At 39.6% G+C, this 13,841-nt stretch overlaps 1 protein-coding gene across 1 annotated transcript in view; it reads left to right on the forward strand.

Annotated features, from left to right (window-relative positions):
- Nucleotides 1–13,841, forward strand: part of TRHDE (thyrotropin releasing hormone degrading enzyme) — a 416,748-nt gene that overhangs the window by 12,071 nt on the left and 390,836 nt on the right. The window contains exon 2 of the mRNA XM_082351569.1: nt 637–910. Within this exon, the coding sequence (XP_082207695.1) occupies nt 637–910 (274 nt within the window). The remainder of the gene's footprint in view (nt 1–636; nt 911–13,841) is intronic.

Raw genomic sequence — 13,841 nt, forward strand, 5'->3', positions numbered from 1 at the left:
AAGAATTTTCATTGTTGGGGAAATATGTATGAAGTATGCTTCCATGCTATTCATGCACTTAAGTTTGATTCAGAAAAAAACTGTCTCGTAATTTGACTAAAGCATATTATTTTATTTTATTTATTTATTTATTTATTTTTTTAAAATCACACCCCCCCTGTTTTAATCTGTCCCTCTGCCCGTCTGTCCATCCTCCACTGTTTTTTTTTTTTTTTTAAAGTAGAGGGAAGGATTATTTATTTATTTATTTACTTATTTACTTATTTATTGGCTGTGCTGGGTCTTTGTTTCTGTGCGAGGGCTTTCTCTAGTTGCGGCAAGCGGGGGCCACTCTTCATCATGGTGTGCGGGCCTTTCACTATCGCGGCCTCTCTTGTTGCTGGGCACAGGCTCCAGGGGCACAGGCTCCAGATTCACAGGCTCAGTAGTTGTGGCTCACGGGCCCAGTTGCTCCGCGGCATGTGGGATCTTCCCAATCCAGGGCTCGAACCCGTGTCCCCTGCATTGGCAGGCAGATTCTCAGCCACTGCGCCACGAGGGAAGCCCCATATTATTTTATAAGCAGAAGCATATAAAGTGGTTATAACTTAACTCAAGCCACAAATGTAATTGAGAATGTCATTTTCTTTTTTCCAGGTTCCTTGGTGTTACTCAGTTTTCGCCTACACATGCCAGAAAGGCATTTCCTTGTTTTGATGAGCCAATCTACAAGGCTACTTTCAAAATCAGCATCAAGCATCAAGCAACCTATTTATCTTTATCCAATATGCCGGTGGAAACTTCCGTGTTTGAGGAAGATGGATGGGTTACGGATCACTTTTCACAGACCCCTCTCATGTCCACGTATTATTTAGCCTGGGCAATTTGCAACTTCACATACAGAGAAACTACCACCAAGACTGGAGTTGTAGTAAGTATTTCAAGCTTAATGTTGTTTCTGGATAATGTACACTGATTTCTGGATTAACAATGAATCATTTCTATTCTCTTCACAACTTACATAGCTGAATTCTTTCCTTAATCCTTGGAAGGAAAATTATCTTCCTGATTTCAGAGTCAGAGAGGAGCTTCTCTTCTATACCCAGCCCTCTTATTACCTTAATCACCTCCCCACCCCTGCCATTCCTGTCCTTCTTCATCGCCTGAGTATCTCTGGAACAGCTATTGTCTGTTATGGGAAATTGCCTCTTTTTATTTATATGATGGTAAAGCTTCTTTTTACTGTAAAATATTTCAAATATACAGAAAATGTGGAGAATAATATAATAAACTTCTACTAGCCAGCTGTATAGAATCTAAACATTTTACCATCTTTGCTCCAGTCTAATTTATTTTTTGAGAAAGTAAAACATATTGGATAGAGTTGAAGCCCTCTGTGGACACCTGCCTGATCTCATTGCCTTGCCTCCTACCTCCTCCTGCCTTGCCCTGAATTTGGATTTTGCTATTTCCATGCACCTTATCACACAATTATTAAGTATATTATTAATTATTAAGTATAAATCTATTTACAATACATTCCATGCTTTAAAATTTCATATAAGTGGTTTTATATTATAGATATCATTCTGCAACTTTATTTTATTTTATTTTTTGCTTAAAATTTTGTTTTTGTGGTTTATCTGAATAGAATGGTTGAGTGAATATATCAAAATTTGTCATCCTCCTATAAATGAACATTTCAATTTTTTTCTGATTTTCATTGATTAACAACAATGCTCAGTGAACATTTTTGTACATAAGTTCTTCTGCTAGTGTGCTAGACTTTCTGTAAGGTACGAAGCTTCTCTTAGCCCATAGCACGCAAGTGTATAGAAATATGTACTTAGAGAAGGGTGATATAAGGGAAGCCTAGAGAATTCACTCTCTGTATTAAATTTATAACAAGAATCAGTTGGATTCTTTAGGATCATTACCATTTGTAACAGCATGGTGTTCTAGGCACTCTTTACATGCTACTGTATTGCGTTAGTCAGATTAAGTCAGGTCATTGCCTCTTAAGAACTTTTTCCTCATTTCAATGGCCTACACAATAAATATGCATTTATTTTAATTTTCATGTCAACCCTAAAGCAAGGTATTATAATTCTATTTTTCCAAGTGAATAAAGTAAATTTAGATTTAAAGAGATGAAATAACTTTACCAGAGTAAAAAGTAAGCAAGTGGTAGGGCTGCAAGAAAATCTTCTATTGGTCTGATCCCAAATTTGGGGCTCTACCCACCCTGCCCCCCTCCCCATGCCCTAGGAGCTCTGTTTCACCATTTCACCTGTGCATCGATATGAGAATTCAGGTAATGATTCTGTCCATCCGGTGGCCATCGTATTTGGTGTTGCTCAAACATAACAGAAGAAGTGTACAGAAATCTATGTTCTTATTCTGTAGGAAGTTCATAGCTCCATAACAGCCTAAATATTGAATAATGGGTTTGGCTAAATAAATTTTTCTCACCGTTACTTTCAATTTAAATCACTGTGGAACCCATTTAAAAAATAAAATCTGCCTGCATACAAAATTAATGCCATTATTAAAGAACTGTGTATAGTGAATTAATCTACATAATCATTAAAACAGTACCTTAAATGCTGGCTGTAGAAGGCTAGAAAAAAGATATTTTACTCTTTCGGACTTATTTAGTATGTTGAATTCCTCTGATGTTTGTTGATGTCTCCTAGGGATACTTCAAGGCTATACATGTTGGACCATACACAGAAAAGGAATACTAAGACATATTCCCTTTTACATCTTCAAAAGTTGATGACTGACTACTTGATGTGGGTCTGTTAGGAGCATAGGATACATTGGAAGTGTTTTTCCTAATATGATTTCTTTAAAATATCCTAAAACTATTCTCAGCTGTACACAATTCTGCTTGTTGCTAAGTGATCCATATTTAAAACCAGATACACTCTAATTATTTAGATGTAACTTTTATTAGAGTTAAGAATTCAAGTAATTAGTAAACATTAAAAAATTCCTACTTATTTTTATGTAGAAAAGATAAAACATGCTACCAGAGAACATTGAAAGGTCAACTGAAATAAAAATTTGCTCTACAATCTAAAAATACTAAGAATAGTAAAAAGGAAAACAAAATTGCTGTTGGGAACCCTTGTTTATCAACTGTGGAACTAAAGTATAAAACCTGGTTTTCTGGGGAGACCTTCAAGTTGGCGGAGGAGTAAGACATGGAGATCACCTTCCTCCCCACAAATACATCAGAAATAACGTCTACATGTGAAACAACTCCTACAGAACACCTACTGAACACTGGCAGAAGACCTCAGACTTCCCAAAAGGCAAGAAACTCCCCATGTACCTGGGTAGAGCAAAAGAAAAAAGAAAAAAACAGAGCCAAAGAATAAGGATGGGACCTGCACCAGTGGGAGGGAGCTGTGAAGGAGGAAAGGTTTCCACACACTAGGAAGGTCCTTCACGGGCAGAGATGGCGGGTAGCAGGGGTGAAGATTTGGAGCCACAGAGGAGAGCGCAGCAACAGGGGTGCAGCAAAGTGGAGAGATTCCCGCACAGAGGATTGGTGCTGACCAGCACTCACCAGCCTGTGAGGCTTGTCTGTTCACCCACTGGGACAGGTGGGGGCTGGGAGCTGAAGCTCGGGCTTTGGAGGTCAGATCCCTGGGAGAGGACTGGGGTTGGCTGTGTGAACACAGCCTGAAGGGGGCTAGTGCACCACAGCTAGCCGAGAGGGAGTGTGGGAAAAAGTTTGGACCTGCCTAAGAGGCAAGAGACCATTGTTTCGGGATGCACAAGGAGAGGGGATTCAGAGCACCGCCTAAACGAGCTTCAGACATGGGCGCAAGCCACGGCTATCAGCACAGACACCAGAGACCAGCATGAGATGCTAAGGCTGCTGCTGTAGCCACCAAGAAGCCTATGTGCAAGCACAGGTCACTATCCACACCTCCCCTCCTGGGAGCCTGTGCAGCCCTCCACTGCCAGGGTCCCGTGATCCAGGGACAACTTCCCTGGGAGAACACACAGCGCACCTCATGCTTTTGCAATGTCATGCTGGCCTCTGCCGCCACAGGCTCGCCCCGGGTCCGTACCCCTCCCGCCCCCCCAGCCTGAGTGAGCCGGAGCCTCCTCATCAGCTGCTCCTTTAACCCCGTCCTGTCTGAGGGAAGAACAGATGCCCTCAGGCGACCTACATGCAGAGGCGGGGCCAAATCTAAAGCTGAACCCCAGGAGCTGTGCGAACAAAGAGGAGAAAGGGAAATGTCTCCCAGCAGCCTCAGGAGCAGCGGATTAAATCTCCACAATCAACTTGATGTACCCTGCATCTGTGGAATACCTGAATAGATGACGAATCATCCCAAAATTGAGGCGGTGGACTTTGGGAGCAACTGTACACTTGGGGTTAACTTTCTGCATCTAATTTGTTTCTGGTTTCATGTTTATATTAGTTTAGTATTTAGAGTTTATTATCATTGGTAGATTTATTTATTGATTTCGTTGCTCTTTTTTTTATAGATATATATATGTTTTCCTTTTTCTCTTTTTGTGAGTGTGTATGTGTATGCTTCTTTGTGTGATTTTGCCTTTATAGCTTTGCTTTTACCATTTGTCCTAGCATTCTGTCTTTCTGTTTTTTTCTTTCTTTCTTTTCTTTTATTACATTTTACTTTTTTTTATTTTTAATACTTTTTTTTAATTTTAATTATTTTATTTTATTTATTTTTCTTTCTTTTTTTCTTTTTTTCTCCCTTTTCTTCTGAGCCATGTGGCTGACAGGGTCTTGGTGCTCCAGCTGGGTGTCAGGCCTGTGCCTCTGAGGTGGGAGAGCTGAGTTCAGGACATTGGTCCACCAGAGACCTCCCGGCTCCAGGTAATATCAAACAGCAAAAGCTCTCCCAGAGGTCTCCATCTCAACACTAAGACCCAGCTCCCCTCAATGACCAGCAAGATACAGTGCTGGACACCCTATGCCAAACAACATGCAAGACAGGAACACAACCCCACTCATTAGCAGAGAGGCTGCTTAAAATCATAATGAGGTTACAGACACCCCAAAACACACCACCGGCCGTGGTCCTTCCCACCAGAAAGACAACATCCAACCTCATCCACCAAAACACAGGCACCAGTCCCCTCCACAAGGAAGCCTACACAACCTACTGAACCAACCTTAGCCACTGGGGGCAGACACCAAAAACAATGGGAACCACGAACCTGCAGCCTGCAAAAAGGAGACCCCAAACACAGTAATTTAAGCAAAATGAGAAGACAGAGAAACACACAGCAGATGAAGGAGCAAGGCAGTGACCCACCAGACCAAACAAATGAAGAGGAAATGGGCAGTCTATGTGAAAAAGAATTCAGAGTAATGAGAGTAAAGATGATCCAAAATCTTGGAAATAGAATGGAGAAAATACAAGAAACGTTTAACAAGGACCTAGAAGAACTAAAGAGCAAACAAACAATGATGAACAACACAATAAATGAAATGTAAAATTCTCTAAAAGGAATCAATAGCAGAATAACTGAGGCAGAATAATGGAAATGTGACCTGGAAGATAAAATAATGGAAATAACTACCACAGAACAAAATAAAGAAAAAAGAATGTAAAGAGTTGAGGACAGTCTCAGAGACCTCTGGGACAACATTAAATGCACCAACATTTGAATTATAGGGGTCCCAGAAGAAGAAGAGAAAAAGAAAGGGTCTGAGAACATATTTGAAGAGATTATAGTTGAAAACTTCCCTAATATGGGAAAGGAAATAGTCAATTAAGTCCAGGAAGCACAGAGAATCCCATACAGGATAAATCCAAGGAGAAACACGCCAAGACACATATTAATCAAACTATCAAAAATTAAAGACAAAGAAAAAATATTAAAAGCAGCAAAGGAAAAACAACAAATAATATACAAAGGAATCCCCATAAGGTTAACAGCTGATCTTTCAGCAGAACCTCTGCAAGCCAGAAGGGAGTGGCAGGACATATTGAAAGTGATGAAAGGGAAAAACCTACAACCAAGATTACTCTACCCAGCAAGGATCTCATTCAGATTTGATGGAGAAATTAAAACCTTTACAGACAAGCAAAAGCTAAGAGAATTCAGCACCACCAAACCAGCTTTACAACAAATGCTAAAGGAACTTCTTGAGGCAGGAAACAGAAGAGAAGGAAAGGACCTACAATAACGAACCCAAAACAATTAAGAAAATGGTAATAGGAACATACATATCGATAATTACCTTCAATGTAAATGGATTAAATGCTCCAACCAAAAGACACAGACTGGCTAAATGGATATAAAAACAAGACCCATATATATGCTGTCTACAAGAGACCCACTTCAGACCTAGAGACACATACAGACTGAAAGTGAGGGGATGGAAAAAGATATTCCATGCAAATGGAAATCAAAAGACAGCTGGAGTAGCAATTCTTATATCAGGCAAAATAGACTTTACAGTTTGTCTCATATGATCATCTCAGTAGATGCAGAGAAAGCTTTCGACAAAATTCAACACCCATTTATGATAAAAACCCTCCAGAAAGTAGACATAGAGGGAACTTACCTCAACAATATAAAGGCCATATATGACAAACCCATAGCCAACATCATGCTCAATGATGGAAAACTGAAACCATTTCCACTAAGATCAGGAACAAGACAAGGTTCTCCACTCTCACCAGTATTATTCAACATAGTTTTGGAAGTTTTAGCCACAGCAGTCACAGAAGAAAAAGAAATAAAAGGAATCCAAATCAGAAAAGAAGAAGTAAAGCTGTCTCTGTTTGCAGATGACATGATACTATACATAGAGTATCCTAAAGATGCTACCAGAAAACTACTAGAGCTAATCAATGAATTTGGTAAAGTAGTAGGGTACAAAATTAATGCACAGAAATCTCTTGCATTCCTGTACACTAATGATGAAAAATCTGAAAGAGAAATTAAGGAAACACTCTCATTTACCATTGCAGCAAAAACAATGAAATACCTAGGAATAAACCTACTTAAGGAGACAAAAGACCTGTATGCAGAAAACTGTAAGACACTGATGAAAGAAATTAAAGATGATACAAATAGATGGAGAGATACACCACGTTCTTGGATTGGAAGAATCAACCTTGTGAAAATGACTATACTACCCGAAGCAATCTACAGATTCAGTGCTATCCCTATCAAACTACCAATGGCATTTTTCACAGAACTAGAACACAAAATTTCACAGTTTGTATGGAAATACAAAAGACCCCAAATAGCCAAAACAATCTTGAGAAAGAAAAACGGAGCTGGAGGAATCAGGCTCCCTGACTTCAGACTATACTACAAGCTACAGTAATCAAGACAGAATGATACTGGCACAAAAATAGAAATATAGATCAATGGAACAGGATAGAAGGCCCAGAGATAAACCCACGCATGTATGGTCACCTTATTTTTGATAAAGGAGGCAAGAATATACAGTGGAGAAAAGACAGCCTCTTCAATAAGTGGTGCTGGGAAAACTGGACAGCTACATGTAAAAGAATGAAATTAGAACACTCCCTAACACCATACACAAAAGTAAACTCAAAATGGATTAAAGACCTAAATGTAAGGCCAGACACTATCAAACTCTTAGAGGAAAACATAGGCAGAACACTCTATGACATAAATCACAGCAAGATCCTTTTTGACCCACCTCCTAGAGAAGTGGAACTAAAAATGAAAATAAACAAATGAGACCTAATGAACCTCACAAGCTTTTGCACAGCAAAGGAAACCATAAACAAGATGAAACGACAACCCTCAGAATGGAAGAAAATATTTGCAAATGAAGCAACTGACAAGGGATTAATCTCCAGAATATACAAGCAGCTCATGCAGCTCAATACCAAAAAAAAAAAAAAAAACCCAATCCAAAAATGGGCAGAAAACCTAAACAGACATTTCTTCAGAGAAGATACACAGATTGCCAACAAACACATGAAAGGATGCTCAACATCACTAATCACTAGAGAAATGCAAATCAAAACTACACTGAGGTATCACCTCACACCAGTCAGAATGGCCATAATCAAAAAATCTACAAAAATCTACAAACAGTGCTGGAGAGGGTGTGGAGAAAAGGGAACTCTCTTGCACTGTTGTTGGGAATGTAAATTGGTACAGCCACTATGGAGAACAGTATGGAGGTTCCTTAAAAAACTGAAAATAGAACTACCATATCACTACTAGGCATATACCCTGAGAAAACCATAATTCAAAAAGAGTCATGTACCAAAATGTTCATGGCAGCTCTATTTACAATAGCCAGGACATGGAAGCAACCTAAATGTCCATCAACAGATGAATGGATAAAGAAGATGTGGCACATATGTACAATGGAATATTATTCAGCCATAAAAAGAAATGAAATGGAGGTATTTGTAGTGAGGTGGATGGAGTTAGAGTCTGTCATACAGAGTGAAGTAAGTCAGAAAGAGAAAATCAAATACTGTATGCTAACACATATATATGGAATCTAAAAAAAATTTAAAAAAAGGTTCTGAAGAACCTAGGGGCAGGACAGGAATAAAGACGCAGACGTAGAGAATGGACTTGAGGACACTGGGAGGCGAAAGTTAACCTGGGACGAAGTGAGAGAGTGGCATGGACATATATACACTACCAAATGTAAAACAGATAGCTAGTGGGAAGCAGCCACATAGCACAGGGAGATCAGCTCGGTGCTTTGTGACCACCTAGAGCGGTGGGATAGGGAAATGGGAGGGAGATGCAAGAGGGAGGAGATATGGGGATATATGTATATGTATAGCTGATTCACTTTGTTATAAAGCAGAAACTAACACACCATTGTAAAGCAATTATACTCCAATAAAGATGTTAAAAAATCCAAAAACAAAAACCTGGTTTTCTTTTTTTTTTTGTCACCCCTTGGAAATTCAATCCATTTTCTTTTTATTGTCATTCCTCTTTATTACTGAGAACACATGGGAATGACATTTCTGAACTCTTAACATCTGAAAGGAATTGAAATTTAGCTTTAGAATCTTGGGTGTGGGATGGTTATATGAAGTCCAGGTGATCATTTTGGATGAAATGATCCAAATGATTTCATCCATTTCAGGTGAAATCCAAGCCTGTAGACATGTTTTGTTTACCCATCCCCAAAATGTCTTAACATTTTTCTAATTAGTTGTCAACATTTAGAAATTGGGAAATTGCTCATAACGTGATTTATATCTGGCTTCTCTTGAGAAATTGGAAAATCCCTTGACACCAGGCTCACATTCTCACTTGGCAGTATTCATTCATTTATTCCTTCAACAAACTATCACAGAGTTTAGTGCCATAAAACAACCGTTTTATTACTTTCAAAGTTTCAGTGGGTCAGGAATTTAAAGGACCCAACGGAAACAGTTTGTCTTTGCTCAGAGATGTCAGGGGCCTCAGCTGGGGAAACTTGATGATTGAGGTTGACTTGACAGCTAGAAGCCAGAATCATCTGGACCATATTCACTAATGTGCCTGTTGATTGTTCTGTCAGTCTTCTGAGATGTTAAATAGGGCTTTTGGCCACAGCATCTATGTGTGGCCTTTCCGTGTGCCTGGGCTTGCTCAAAGTCTAGTGGCCTCAGGATGGTTGGATTTCTTATGTGGTTGTTCAGAGCTTCAAAGATGAGTGTTGTTTTTTTTTAAATAAATTTATTTATTTATTTATTCATTTATTTTTGGCTGTGTTGGGTCTTCGTTTGTGTGCGAGGGCTTTCTCTAGTTGCGGCGAGCGGGGGCCACTCTTCATCGCGGTGCGCGGGCCTCTCACTATCGCGGCCTCTCTTGTTGCGGAGCACAAGCTCCAGATGCGCAGGCTCAGTAGTTGTGGCTCACGGGCCCAGTTGCTCCGCGGCATGTGGGATCTTCCCAGACCAGGGCTCGAACCCGTGTCCCCTGCATTGGCAGGCGGATTCTCAACCACTGCCCAGGGAACCCCAGATGAGTGTTTTTAAAGAACTAGGTGGAAGCTGTATGACCATTGGTGACTTATCCTCAGAAGTCGCACAGCATCACTCTATTGCATTCTAATAATTACAAGTGAGTCATAAGGATGGCCTTGTTCTCTAGAAGAGGGCATAGATCCTACCTATTGATGGGGAGTGTCAAAGAATTTGTGGGCTTGTCTTAAAATCAATACAGTCTGCTCTCTGGCCACAAATTATTTACATTCATTCCATGTACAAAATACACTCACCAATAGGTCTCATTCCATTACAGCTTTAGGCTGAAGTTTGAGGTCCAGGATCTCACCGTCTAGTTCAGGTCTAGGTTGCAGATGAGACTACTTGGGTTTGGTTTCTTGAGCATGGTTTCTCTTGCTCTGAAGACCTGTTAACTAAAGAGATACATTATCTATCCTTCTTGCCCCACAACAGACAATGGTGAGATGGAAATCCGATTATTGCAGTAGATCTTTCCATTCAAGAATGGAGAAAATGGGAGGTTATAGCAGCCTCTGGCCCATAGCAATTCTGAAGTTCAAGTGGGCACATATTGGCACTTCCTTAATTATGGCTCAATGCTGCTCCCTGTTAAGTTGTTCTTCCTGGCACTTGGCCCTGCCCTTTGAGCTCTTAGCTTTTTCTTCTAAGGCATCTTTTCTTTTCCAATTAAAAACTAGTTTATGTCTGCAATTAAATAGCCTTCTCAGCGTGCTTCCTACCAGTAAAAAGTAGGGAGTTTCAAAAGCCTGTTTTTCTTTTGTATTGGTTCTTTGGCTTTAAGTCCAAACAGGTATAATTATGTTAAAAACTGTTGGCTTTTTATGTATCAAGTTACATCCATTCCATTAGACAAAACTACATATACAAGTCTCTTTAAGATGAGACTTTGTTTACCTCGAGGCTTTGCAGAATAATGCCCATGACATTTTTAGATGCTCTATTATTTAACAGAGAGGGTTTATGAGGCACACCCTTAAGATCCTTAGAAAACCTTTTGTATTTTTAAAAAGGTTTATGGGGCATCACTTTAAGAGTGTCTGAAGTCTTAATAGTTTCTGAAGTCACATCCTTGGCTTCATCATGTGTTCCTGACCGTGACCTGCATTTTTTTCCTAAGGCCATTTCTTACTTTAAGAATATTTTGCCATCTGGAGAGGCTGGGCAGCAAGAGAAAGAGTCTTAATTTCAAGCTCAGCAAGTCCTGGCTCTTTTCTGTTTCTTCTAAATTTTGCTTGGAAACTGGACGGTTTGTTCTTAAGCTCATCTCTCTGGTTTTGCATTTTTTCATGGCCAGTAAGAAGCCAGGTGGCACTTTCAGTGTTCTGCCTGGAAATCTTCTTAGCTAGAAAATGCAGTTCAGTAGTTATATTTCTTATTTTCCATGGTACTGCAGGCAACAGGGTTGCCAAACTTTCTTCCACTTAATAACAAAGGTCCCCTTTCCTTCAGCTTCCAATACTATTTACCATTATAGCCTTCAGGCTATCACCAACAGCTTCCTCAAGGGCTATAAAGCTTCGGCTAAAGGATCCTCTCAAGGATCTTCCAGCCTTTGCTAACCTTCCCAAGGCCAATAAAAAAAATTACCAATTTTTACGCCCATTGGACTCTGTGGGTCAGGAGTTTGGACAGCATAGAGCAGGGAATGACTCATCTCTGCTCTTCGATGTCCCAGCTGGGAAGGCTCGTCTCACTGGGAGTGCTTGACAGCTCGGGGCCAGAATCATCTGGGGGCAATCTTTACTAACTGTGTTTACTTGTTGTTGGCTGTTGTCTGGGCTCTCACTTGGGGCTTTTATCTGGAGCATCTATGAATGGTCTCCCTATTTGGCCTCAGCTTCTTTGCAGCCTAATGTTGTCAGACTTGTTACTGGTGATTCAGGCCTCCAAAGGTGAGCATACTGAGAGATGCACACTGCCTGTTCATTCCATTATAAATGGTTGTATAGAATGTATTAGTCACCATCTTTTTTTTCCTCTCTTCTTTTTAGCAAGGCAGAGGCTGTATTATCCTTTCAGACCTAGCCTAAGAAGTTAACAGTGTCACTGTTGGTGCATTTTGTTACTTACGAACTTAGATTGGTCCGGATTCTAGTGGAGGGGACATAGTCCCCATCTTTCAATGGGAATAGTGTCAAAGAATTTGAAGGCTCATTGGAAAACCACCACAGTTGTTATAAGTATTATAGGGATTATAAAATCACAAGCATAGTGCCTGACACATTGTACTCACTCTGTTGATGACAATTAAGTTGATGATATATTCAGAAGTCATAGAAAGGAGTAGGGATATGTAAGTTTGAGAGGTAGATGGAATCTAGATTATGAAAGGGCTTGATGCCTGGCTAAATTTTAAAATTATTATTCAGTTAACAATAAGATCCACTGGAAATTTAAGAACTGGAAGCATGATATGTATAATTTTTATAATCTGCTGGAGAGAAGCATGCAAAATATGTGGACATGAGGAGACTGGAAATGGGGGTCCATTTAGCTAAGAAAGTCTGGACTAGGGTAATTATAATTTAAATGTATGAGATGGTGTAGTTATGAAACGCACTTAAAAGAAAGAATTGGTAGGACTTGGTGAGGGATAAAAGATAGGAAAAAGTAAACATTGGGGAAGAAGAAGAGCAAAGAGTCAAGAACGACTTTAATGTTTAAGGTAATAACACCTCTATAGTTTCTGTCCTCCAGATTCACTATGTATTCTGAACTGGTCATCACAACCAATGAGAGTTTTCATTTTTTTTGGCCATTTGGATGCACAACCTACACTACTTGAGTGATAGGTTCCTCCTATTATATAACTGATTATATAGAATTCTATTAGTCAGCATTTTTTTTATTAGCAGGTGATAGAAATTCAATTTGAGCTTAAGCAAAAAAGGGAAATTTATAAGAAAAATGTCAGAGTATCTCAAAGAATTCCAGGTGAGGGGTGGACCTGAAACTTAGAGCGCTGTGAGAAACTTGGGAATCCTGTTTCAGGTCTTTGTCAGTGCTTCTTCTGCTTTGCTTTACTCTCTCACTGTGGACAGGCTTCCTCTGTTCTTTGAGTCACGTGGTAGAATGTTGCTGTCAGAAGTTCCCAAGTTTTGCATATTGACATGCAGGCCCCAAGAGGGAAACTGACCTTTATAAATTTCCAAACTCATGGGGAGTGTATTGATGGTCCTTGTTTGAGTCATATGATCATCTCTGGTCACTGTGTCTAGAGAATGCACATCACAGGAACGTGACATCTTCTGCTTCACCTTGTGAATGGGAATATACGTTACCATAAAAACAGGAGTTTCTAGAGGAGAGATGCTGAGCAAAAAGCAACTGCTAGTGCCATAAACATATTTTTCAGGTTTTTTTTTGTATGTGTGGACTGACTACAATAGGAAGGATACACAAAATTTACAGTGATGGTGTATGTGTACATATACCTATACCCAGGAAAGTATACACACTCATACATGTGATGCACATTTCTGATGCTAGGGTTCTAGTGACATTGTGTATACACACTTAAAACATGTGATTATTCAATGTAGTTTCCTACTGGAAATAAAATTTAGGTCTCTTTTTAACAGGAGTAGAAGAGTGTAGGTTAATGTACTCTAAGCTCTTAAAAAATCCATGATAAAAAATCCAGTTAAAAAAAGTCCATGGTAATAATAGGGGTCCTTTTGTTTCGATTGCATTACAAATATAGTAATGGTCCATAGAGAAAGAAAAAGAAGTAGTGACAGAAGAGTTGGGTTACAATTTATTTAGGAGTATAAGTGGAGGCTTCTTGACTATCCCTAGAAGAGATAATCCTCCTTCTCCCTACTCTTAGAAGACTTTGTACGCTTATCTCTTAAAGTCATTATCTCTCTGTTTATAGTCCTT

This window comes from Balaenoptera borealis (genome assembly GCF_965194805.1).
Source record: "Balaenoptera borealis genome assembly, chromosome: 13".
Lineage (NCBI taxonomy): Eukaryota > Metazoa > Chordata > Mammalia > Artiodactyla > Balaenopteridae > Balaenoptera > Balaenoptera borealis.